The 11,087-nt window shown below is 62.3% G+C and overlaps 1 protein-coding gene across 1 annotated transcript; it reads right to left on the bottom strand.

Moving 5' to 3' along the window:
- Nucleotides 1-6,995: 6,995 nt before the first annotated feature.
- Nucleotides 6,996-11,027, bottom strand: LOC309452971 (transforming growth factor beta-1-induced transcript 1 protein-like). Its single transcript, XM_082077616.1, has 10 exons — nt 10,929-11,027; nt 10,497-10,528; nt 9,946-10,043; nt 9,740-9,809; nt 9,583-9,667; nt 9,355-9,495; nt 8,971-9,051; nt 8,435-8,516; nt 7,390-7,538; nt 6,996-7,141 (listed from the first exon to the last, which is right to left on the bottom strand). The coding sequence occupies exons 1-10, from the start codon at nt 11,007-11,009 to the stop codon at nt 6,998-7,000; spliced, it is 963 nt and encodes a 320-aa protein (XP_081933742.1). The 5' UTR covers nt 11,010-11,027; the 3' UTR covers nt 6,996-6,997.
- Between the last annotated feature and the right edge of the window lie 60 nt (nt 11,028-11,087).

The following is an 11,087-nucleotide window of genomic DNA, read 5'->3' as shown; positions in this document are numbered from 1 at the left end:
TAATGAGGGTACATCTTCTATAACTTCATCGCAGCATACGTTAACTTGGCAGCTTCTCTTCAAAAGCGAGAAGAGAACACAGGGACAGGCACCTGAGAAAACAAGGCAAAGAACAAAGCGTTTATAAACTCGCTCTTACCTTTTCGTCTCATCTCAACAGAGCGCATCAGCTCCTCACGCCGCGAGGCACCGCTGCCCTCCCGCCATGGTGACGGCTTCTTTGGACCCCAATTCTAATTCGGCTATAAATCTCCTATTAATTTCTTATCCTCTTTGTTACCGTTTCCTGATGTTGCTTGGAGGAGACAGCCACCTGGGATCAGAGACGTGGCTTTTGTGTCGGTCTCTGTCCTTTCGCTGGCTGGTTTTACAGCGGCGTCTGCCAATTTATTTCCAGTTTCCTGATCGGCGTTTCCCTTCTGAGGCCCTTTGCAACGCATGACGGCAACTTTTCTAGCAACAGCACAGCTTCCAGCAACTGGAGCATCCCGTTCAATCTGCCTTCCTTGTGCTGTTAATAAACTTTATTCTTTTCAAATGGCTTCAAGGGCATGCACCACTCGAAAAACCTGCTTAGAATCAGTGCAAATATTAATCTTCTTCTCTTTGCATAACTCTAAAGCTCGCGTGAGAGCAAGTTCTTCAGCTTTCTGGGCAGAAGTCCCTGGAGGTAAAGGTTCAGCTCCCATTACCTGCTGGGCAGCCGTCCCCGCACGCCCGGCTTCGCGTACCCCTTGCTTTACGCAAAGCTGCTTCCATCGGTGACCCGGGAGTCTTCGGCATCCTCCAGCGGCCGGTCCTTTCAATCCGCTCCTGCTGTTGCCAAGCATTCGTGGGCCACCGACTGCAAGACAGATCCACTGAGGAAAGAAGCCGCACCGACAACGTTAGCAGTAGCAATATTTACGTCATTAAACGTTCTAAGGAGGCACCGAGGGAGGGATGTTGTCTGCACACAAACGGGGACCTGACCCCCGTCGGGAGGACGGACGCTGACACGCGGAGACCTGACTGCGAACCCCGCGGGTCACACAGCGTCTCTGCCCCCTGGCAGCTTCTCTTCACAAGCGAGAAGAGAAAACAGGGACAGGTATCTGAAAAAACAAGGCAGAGAACACAGCAGCGGGAGGGACAGAGGAAAAGAGGCCGGAAGAGCACCGAGGAACAGGGCAGAGGAAGAAACAAATCGGCGCGGCGGGGCGGAGACGGAGGAAAAAAGCCCGGCACGGTCAATGGGACAGAGAGGAACGCGGCCACGGGCAGGGAGCGGGACACGGGGACGCAGCGAGAAACCACGGGACGCGGGGAGATACCAAAACGTCGGCAAAAAAGACTCTTGAACACTGTTCTGAAAGTGTTAAACGGCAGGCAATTTCAATACAGCGCACCGCACGCTCAAGGATCGCCCCTGTAATCGAGCGTGCATGTGACTCACGCTTCTTGGTATTTATTACGTCTACCTATTGGATATTCATTTGCTCCCAGCGCTTAGTTAATGCATTAGACGGAAGCTCTTTCCATAACCCCACCCTTCGCTGGCAGTCCATCCTTGGTGTGCCAGCGTGTCCACCAAGGGTCTCCAGCGGTCCCCGGTGCCCCCCCGCCCCGGTGTCGGCTTCTCGACCTCATTTCTTGAGCACGCCCACTGTCATTTTGTGCTGCTACTCAAGTAGCTCCTTCTCCATTCAGTGGAACGTTCCATCTTCCCAGCCTGCGAGCCAAGGACATCCCGCTTTGGCCACCTCCAGTCCCTGTAGAGCCAGTTTTTCTCTCTTAGGTTTCTGTTACGTTAGGCCTGGTCTTGCTACCTTATGCCGAGGGTTTTCTAAAAGATTTTTGTTCCTCCTATCAACGGGAAGCAAGAGGGAGAGCAACAGGCAAAACCGATGGCAGAGCGAGAGAGACCGCGGGGAGCACAGGGGGCTGGAGGAAGAAAGAGAGGAATGAGGAGCCCCCCGAGAGACGGAGGGCAGGGAAAAAACAACAAAAAAAGAGAAAAACAGGGCGGGGGGCAGCACGAAGGCTCAGAACAGGAACGAGGACAGGAACAGCGCCGTACAGAATGAAGAAAGCCAGCAACGCTGAGCACGACAAAGGCACAGAGAGAGAAGACGAAGGGAGGGAGGGAGGAAGGAAAGAGAAAGACAGGAAGGTCGGGGGACAGAGCAGCACGTACAGACACAGAGAGGAAGAGAACAGCGCGGGGACACACAGACGAGAGCGCAGCGGGGGGACACGCACACGGACGAGAGCGCAGCGGGGGGACACGCACACGGACGAGAGCGCAGCGGGGGGACACGCACACGGACGAGAGCGCAGCGGGGGGACGGACACACACGAGAGCGCAGCGGGGGGACGGACGCACACGAGAGCGCAGCGGGGGGACATGCACACGGACGAGAGCGCAGCGGGGGGACGGGGACGAGAGCGCAGTGGGGACAAGAACGGGCCAGAGAAAGCGTGGGGAAAAAGGAGACGGAGGGGCAGGGAGGCACCAGGACACGGAAGCCGGGGACGAGGCCCGAGGGCCAGGGACTCACAGCGGCTCTCGCTTTCGGTGGCTGCCAGGAGGCTTCTAACAGCTCAGACGCTCCTGTCCCCTCCTCTCCTCCCTCGGGGCGCTCGGCCGTCCTCAGCCTAGGAGAACACGGTGGGGTGTCAGGGCTGCTACGAGACGAGGCTTCGGGGACACGGAGCCTCGCTGGCTCGCTCGCCACGCAGCCGTCCCGCTCCGGGATACGCGCACGGACCTGCCGCGCACCTTGACGGCCTGGCCCGCTGCACGCCACGCAGAGGGACCCTTCGCCACCCGGAGAGAGGGGCTCCCTCTCTTGCCCGCCGCAGGAAGCAGACGTCGGGCCGACGGCCCCGCATTTCTTCCTCTTTACCTCTCCGGCTCCAGCCGCGGCAGCACCCGTCCACGGACGGGACGCGCTCCCCCGTCCCTTTTCCCGCCGCGCTGCCAGACGAGCCTCGCCAGCCCGAGGCGGGCGCAGCCGACGGCATCCCCGGGGTGGCAGCGAACGGCCGCATCCTCAGCGTGGCCTCTGGGAGCGGGAAAGAAGAAGCAGCAGCCGTTAGCACCGTAGCTCACCCCTGCCTGAGCCTGCTCCTTCCGCACGGGCCACCGGAGAGGTGCCGAGGGCCGGCCTGCCGCCTTCACCGTGGGGCTCGGGAGCGGCCCGGGAACACGGGACGGGTTCGCAGGAGCTGCCGCAGCTGGGGGCGGCTGCACGGGGCGAGCGGGGCCGCGGGAGGAGGCTCAGGGGGAGCTCTGGCGAGCTGGGGACGCACCCGGCATCTGCCCCCGGCCGGCTGGCGCCTCCTGCTCCTCTGCGGCACGCTGGCCAATACACTGACAATACACCTATTAGTTAAATAGAAACTAAGCACTCTGCTTCTAAACAACGTGTTATTTAATCTTCTGTCTCCATCTTGTCATGCAGAAGGATCTAAAAGGTGAAAAATATCCCCTCAGCGTGCAGGGGGTCAGAAAGCATTTACCTCACATCAACTGGTTAATGAGGGTATGAGTTCTATAACTTCATCACAGCATACACTAACTTGGCAGCTTCTCTTGAATTCCCCCCTTTGCAATATACTTGCAAATTCTGTGGCAGTATAAATCTACAAAATATTATCACCTCGTGCTGTGGTACAGCACAATTATTTGTTACCCACTAGCAGTACCAAACAGAACACTGTAGCATAATGTAAGTCAAAATGACTAGCATCAAAATCAGACTCATAAGATCAACGCTGATGGAGCTGTGAAGCCGCAGCTCCTGCCGGTTCTGACGGTTCTTTCTTATCTGGCACCTCTGAGTGCTTGTGTTTCTTATCTGGCACCTCTGGCTGCTTCGGGTCAAGCAGCGTCTCTGCCCCCTGGCCGTGCGCTGCAGTACCCGAGTTTCGCCACAGGGCGGCGACACTGAGACCCGCCGCGGCAGCCCCGGGCGAGCGGTCGCGCCGCGTGTCGCGGGAATCCCGAAAAAAAACCCAAAAAACAAACGCAACAAAACAAAAAAGCACACGGAGAGCCGCGGCACAGAAGCCGCGCCTACGGGACACGGAACCCGCCGCGCCTCGCCCCGAGCTCCCGCCGAAGCGGCGCCCCACCACCGAGCCTGCAACCGCGCCTCAGCTCCGCTTTTAAACGCGCCCCCACTAACGGGGGCTGCGCGGCTCCCGGAGGGACTGCCGGACCGGGCACGGGCGCTGCGCCGGAGGGAGACGCGGCTCCAGCCCGCAAGCCTTCAGCGCACCTGCCCTCGGGCTCGCACGCCGCCCACCAGCTTCGCCAGCTCGGCCGTAAGGGCGGGGGGGAAACGGAGCCCATCCCGCTCCCCCCGTTCCAACGGCACGGTCCCCGTGGCTGCACTCACCTGCCGCGTCTCTCGCCGCTCCGTTCCCCTCGCGCTCTCCCGCCGGGCTCCGCGGGCACCGACCCCGCCGGCCGCAGCGAGCGCTCCGCAGCAGCCCCGACCCCCGTTCCCGTTCGATCCCGGTTACCCTCCCCCCCCCCAACCGAGGCGCTCGCGGTTTGGACATGCGCAGTAGGGATACCGCAGCACCCGCCCCTTGCCGCGTCCCGGTTGGCTGCCTAGGACACGTCAATCACCTCTCTCACCGCCTATCAGCGCTCGATCTTGGGGCATGCGCAGTAGGGACACCGCAACGCCCGCCTCTTCGGCAACATCATTGGCTGCCGGCTGCACGCCAATCACCATGTTCTCCGCCTATCAGCGCTCGCTTTTTGGGGCATGCGCAGTACGGAGCCCCCAACGCCCGCCCCTCCAGCAATCTGATAGGCGGACAGAGTGGCAACTGACGTGCCTAGGCAGCCAACCAGCGCTCCGTCCCTCCAGCCCTCCAGCCCTCCCGCGCCAGCTGATTGGCCCGCTCTGAATCCTCTCAATCCTCACCCGCACGGCCTCTCCTTGGGGAAAAAACATGCCCGAACACTAGGGAGCCGTGGGGAAACCGGTGAGAGACAAGACGGACAGCAGCAACGGCAAGTGCAATCTGGCTTCACTTCTGATCGTGCACTTCAAAGCCTCTCTCAGTCCTACCAAGGACTGCTCCTTTTCTGGAAGGACAAACTTTCTTACCTGAACATCCTAAATTGAAGACTCCACAGACAGAACGGGGATTGAGCCACAGGACAACGTGCCATCGATTTACACTAATGGGGAAAAAAACCCCTAGAAGTCAACCCCAAATTTAAAATGGCACGTGTCTTTTCCAGGCAGAATGAGCCTGTGATTCCACAAAAAAGGAGGGCAAAGAGCAGGTCAGCTTATCAGAGAAAGACAGTGACAGGAAGCCAGACGAGGTGACACAGAGAGAGGGAGAGCGAGGCAAACGGGACGGAGAGGCCAAAATGAGCGCTCCACAGCCTCCCCCCGCTCGCCCCGACCCCCGTTTCCCCGTTAACCCCCGCTACCCGCGCCGAGACACCACGGACGCGTTTGCCGGGCAGGCAGCTGTTCAAACGGGATTGAGTCGGCGCGCTCTGATTGGCTGCTTTCCACCCCACCGCGCCGTCCGCCTATTGGATGCGCCTTCCGCGGTCCGCGCCCAGGTGCCCGCCTCAGGGTCGGACCTGACTGAGGACTGCGCACTTTGGGCATGCGCAGTACGGACACCCCAACGCCCGCCCCTCCGGCAACCTCATTGGCTGCCTACGCACATCACTTGCCATTCTCCCCGCCTATCAGCGCTCCGCCCCTCCAGCCCTCCCGAGCCATCTGATTGGCCCGCTCTGGATCCTCACCCGCCTGCTCTGCCGGGCCCCCCACGCCCCTTGGCCGCGCGGCTTCCAGCAGCCGCGTTTAAAGGAAACAACAAACCGCGCTCCTCGGCTTTGCGCTGAAAAGGGGGACGGGTGGGTCCCCACAGCAGGAAAAACCCTTCCGTCTGCACTGCCCTTCGCCATTACAATTGCACAGCTGTGAACTCGGCAACGTAAAGCAGCCGTCTGACAGACACACACTCAGAACTTGACTAGGCTGGGGTTTTTGTCTGTCTTACACACACGGACCTGCACTTCTCTGAGGAAACAAATTCATTTTTAAGCACGGCCTCTCCTTGGGGAAAAAACATGCCCACTCCGAGCTCCCAAACACTCGGGAGCCGTGGGGAAAACAGTGAAAGCCAAGACCGACAGCAGCAACATCAAGTGCAATCTGGCTTCAATTCTGATCGTGCACTTCAAAGCCTCTCTCAGCTCCCGCTCCCCACGAGCTCTGTGCAGCAGCCTGGGCTTCCCGCGAGGTCACAGATGCACCGCTGCCAAAAGAACGAGGATTGGGATTAACCCTTCGAAGGAGCCAGCGAGGGAGGGATGTCATTTTCACACAAACGGGGACCTGACCCCCATCGCGGGGACGGACGCTGACACGCAGAGACCTGACTGCGAACCCCGCGGGTCAAGCAGCGTCTCTGCCCCCCGACCATGCGCTGCAGTACCCGAGTTTCGCCACAGGGCGGCAGCACTGAGACCCGCCGCGGCACCGCATTGGGGCGGCCGGTGCAGCACCGCGCTTTGTCCACAGGGCGGCGACACTGAGACCCGCCACGGCACCGCATTGGGGCGGCCGGTGCAGCACCGCGCTTTGTCCACAGGACGGCGACACTGAGACCCGCCGCGGCACCGCATTGGGGCGGCCGGTGCAGCACCGCGCTTTGCCCGCAGCCTTTCCCTCCTTGTCCAGTTCATACAGTGGCCTCTGCTCACAGCAGCTTCTGCTGTAGCTTTTGCCGTTCGAGTGCAGAGTCAGAACCGAGACGACCCGACCGAGACGAGGAGTCTCTCCAGAGAAATCCCCCGGGCGCACCGAGAGAGTCCTCGACTCTAACCCTAAGCCTAACCCAACCCAACCCTAACCCAGCCATAACGCAACCCTGACCCCCTACTGTTATTTTGGGATCACCCTGTGATGTGAGGCACCAAATCCCCCCAAACCGATTTCAAATCCCGTCACTTTGGGGTGTTTTATTGTGCACGTTCAGCCGCGGGGACCCCGGGAGCCGCCGCTGGGGACACCGGGGACACCGGGGACACGCGGCGGTGCCGCTCGCACACGGGGCGCCCGTTGTCCTCGAAGAAGGTGCCGCTGGGGAAGGGGGAGGAGCACACCTGGGGACGTGGGGACATTAGGGGTACGGGGACATGGGATGTGGGACACCAGGGATGGGGACACACAGGGAACATGGGGACACCGGGGCCCATGGGGACACCGGGGATCACGGGGAGATGGAGCCATGGGGACACCAGGGACACCAAGGACCAGGAGACACGGGCCGGGGGGACCCCAGGGGCACAGAGATGCAGGGACACGGGTGGGGTGTCCCAGGGGACACGGGTGGGGGTTCCCAGGGTGTCACCTGGCAGACGAAGCACCGCGGGTGCCACAGCCCCCCCATGGCGGCCACGAACTCGGCGACAACGGGAGCCGAGCAGCCCGGGCAGCGCGGGGAGAACAGCAGCGAGAAGTCGCGGGGACAGAAGGGACGGCCGTCCTGCTCCACGAACCCTGCGGCACCGGGGACAGCGCGGGGACATCAGCGGGGGGACATCACGGGATGGAGGGGACAGCGCGGGGACATCAGCGGGGGGACATCACGGGATGGAGGGGACACCACGGGGACATCAGCGGGGGGACATCACGGGATGGAGGGGACAGCGCGGGGACATCAGCGGGGGACATCGTGGGACATCACGGGATGGAGGGGACAGCACGGGGACATCACAAGGGCATCATAGGGACGTCACAGGGCCATGGGGACGGAGGGATGAGGGGACAGGGGGACGGGGGGATGGGGGAACATGGGGACAGAGGGACAGTGGGACAGGGGGACGGGGGGACAGGGGAACGGGGGGACAGAAGGACAGGGCGACATGGGACATGGGGACAGGGAGACATGGGCAATCCCTGACATTCTGTGATTCTGTGATGGGGACATGGGGACATGAGGACAGGGGGACATGGGGACATGGGGACATGAGGACACGGGGACAGGGGAATGGGGGGACAGAAGGACGGGGGGACATGGGACATGGGGACAGGGGGACATGGGCAATCCCTGACATTCTGTGATTCTGTGATGGGGACACGGGGACAGGGGCACTGGGGGATGGGGGGACGTGGGGACATGGGGACATGGGACATGGGGACAGGGGGACATGGGCAATCCCTGACATTCTGTGATTCTGTGATGGGGACATGGGGACAGGGGCACTGGGGAGGGGGGGACGTGGGGACAGGGGGACAGGGGCACTGGGGAGGGGGGGACGTGGGGACAGGGGCACTGGGGATGGGGGGACATGGGGACAGGGGCACTGGGGAGGGGGGGACGTGGGGACAGGGGGATGGGGGGACGTGGGGACAGGGGCACTGGGGATGGGGGGACATGGGGACAGGGCACCCACCCTGGTCCCCCAGGGCCTTCCCGCAGTGGGCGCAGCAGAAGTGCTGCGGGTGCCACGTGTGTCCCAGCGCCGTCACCACCTCCTGGGGACACGGGGACGTGGGGACGTCACCCGGGAGCTCCCGCCACCCCGTGTCCCCACGCGGCCTCCCATGACCCCCACGTCCCCCCCGAAGGTCCCACGTCCCCCTGACCCCCCATAAGGTCCCATGTCCCCCCATAAGGTCCCATGTCCCCCCACATCCCCCCATGTCCCCCCATAAGATCCCATGTCCCCCCACATCCCCCCATGTCCCCCCATAAGGTCCCATGTCCCCCCCAACCTCCATGTCCCCCCACATCCCCCCATGTCCCCCCATAAGATCCCATGTCCCCCCACATCCCCCCATGTCCCCCCATAAGGTCCCACGTCCCCCCATAAGGTCCCATGTCCCCCCAACCTCCATGTCCCCCCACATCCCCCCATGTCCCCCCATAAGGCCCCACGTCCCTCCATGTCCCCTCATGTCCCCCCATCCCCCGTGTCCCCATTGTCACCTGCAGCACGGGCTGGTGGCACTGGGCGCATTTGGGGGCAAAGAGGCGTCCGTAGTCGGGGGGGCAATAGGGGACCCCCCCCTGCTCCAGAAACGGGGACCCCCCCCAGGGCCCCCCCGCAATGGCCACACACCAGATGTTCGGGGTGCCAGAGGCGCCCCAAAGCCACCAGAGCCTGGGGGGACATTAGGGACACCCTCCAGTTGGGGGACACCCCCACTTGGAGGGGGCACCAAAGGACCCCCCATTGCTGGGGTTCAATGAGGGACCATCCCCATCCAAAAAAGCCCCAACTTTGGGGTTCCCCACAAAAACCCCCAACTTTTTGGGGTCTCCCCCACCTTTGGGCTCCCCCCCCGCCCCAGGGGGACCCCACAAACCTACCTTGCCCGCGATTGGCCGCCGACAGCCCCCACAAACCCCCTTGTCCTGCGTGGGGACTCCCCGATTGGCCAGGTCCTGCTCCAATGTCACCAGAAGCTCCTCAAGGTTCCCCCCGCTGGGACCCCCCAATTTTTGGGGGAGCTGGGGGGGGAAATGACCCCAAAAGAAACTTATGGGTGGGGAGGGGTCATGTGGGGGGGGAACACCCCAAAACCCCCTGGGACTTACGGGGGGGTGAAGGTTGAAGTCGGCGAGTGAGGCCATCAAACGGTCCAGCTCCTGCATGGCCGAGGAGGGGGGCGCCCCCACATTTCTGCGGGGCATGGGGGGAGTTTTGGGGTGAAAATGGCGGGTTTGGGGGGTCGGGGGGTGGGGAGGTACTCACTGCGCCCCAGATTTGGGGGGAGGTGGAAGCTCTGGGGTCTTCGTGGGGGAGACGTGGGGCTCGAGTTCAGCTGGAGGGGGATTTGGGGCCATTTAGGGAGTGATTTGGGGGGTGATGTTGAAGGGTTTGGGGGTGATTTGGGGGATCTTTGGGGTGACTTCAGCTCTGATTTGGGGGTGATTTGGGAGTTTTTGGGGTGCCGGTACCTGCGGGTCCCCCCTGGGTGCCGTCCAGGTCCTGCAGGAGGCGCTCGAGCTGCCCCAGGGTGGGCGGGGCCCGGGGGGGGCGGGGCCTCCACACCGAGCTGGGGGAGGGGACACGGCCTCATGGCCCCAATGGCCCCGTGTCCCCATTGTCCCCATTGTCCCCATATCCCCGTTGTCCCCAACATCCCCCTGTCCCCATTATCCCATTATCCCCATTATCCCCATATCCCCATTGTCCCCAACATCCCCATGTCCCCATTGTCCCCATTGTCCCCATATCCCCATTGTCCCCAACATCCCCATATCCCCATTGTCCCCATTGTCCCCAACGTCCCCTGTCCCCATATCCCCATTGTCCCCATATCCCCATGTCCCCATTATCCCCATTGTCCCCATTATCCCCATATCCCCATTGTCCCCAACGTCCCCATGTCCTCATTGTCCCCATTATCCCCATTGTCCCCATTGTCCCATTATCCCCACCATCCCATTGTCTCTATTATCCCCATTGTCCCCATTGTCCCCCAATGTCCCCATGTTCCCCCCCAGACCTGTGAAGCTGCTCCGTGTCCCCCCCCGGCACCTGGGGACAGAAACATTGGGGGGTTAAATGGGGACATGAGACATCGACACCCCCCAGTGCCCCCAGTGTCCCCAGTGTCCCCAGTGTCCCCAGTGTCCCCAGTGTCCCCTGTGCCCCCAGTGCTCCCAGTGTCCCCAGTGCTCCCAGTGTCCCCAGTGTCCCCAGTGTCCCCAGTGCCCCCAGTGTCCCCCAGTGCTCCCAGTGTCCCCTGTGCTCCCAATGTCCCCAGTGTTCCCAGTGTCCCCCAGTGCTCCCAGTGCCCCAAATGTCCCCAGTGCTCCCAGTGTCCCCTGTGCTCCCAATGTCCCCAGTGCCCCCAGTGTCCCCCAGTGCTCCCAGTGCCCCAAATGTCCCCAGTGCTCCCAGTGTCCCCAGTGTCCCCAGTGTCCCCGTCGCTCACATGACCGTAGGGGAGCGGTGGCCGGGGTGGGGGGATGTCCCCGCCGGGGGGGGAGGGGGGGCGCGCCAGCCGTGACGTCATCTCCAGGTCAGCCAATAGGGCGTCTGGGGAGGGGGTGTGAGGGGACCCAGGAGCTCAGGAGGGACCCAGGCGTCCAGG

The sequence above is a fragment of the Streptopelia decaocto genome, assembly GCF_964273445.1.
Source record: "Streptopelia decaocto genome assembly, contig: HAP1_SCAFFOLD_1539, whole genome shotgun sequence".
Lineage (NCBI taxonomy): Eukaryota > Metazoa > Chordata > Aves > Columbiformes > Columbidae > Streptopelia > Streptopelia decaocto.
The sequence above is the reverse complement of the archived record's forward strand: the minus strand, read 5'-3'. Positions and strand labels throughout refer to the sequence as shown.

Excerpts from the sequence above, each read along its gene's own strand:
- LOC309452971 (XM_082077616.1), bottom strand. The coding sequence starts at position 11,009 with ATGACGTCACGGCTGGCGCGCCCCCCCTCCCCCCCCGGCGGGGACATC. Across the intron at positions 9,668-9,739 it reads CCCCCCAAATCTGGGGCGCA|AAATGTGGGGGCGCCCCCCT; the intron begins GTGAGTACCTCC and ends CATGCCCCGCAG. Across the intron at positions 7,142-7,389 it reads CGCGGTGCTTCGTCTGCCAG|GTGTGCTCCTCCCCCTTCCC; the intron begins GTGACACCCTGG and ends CCACGTCCCCAG.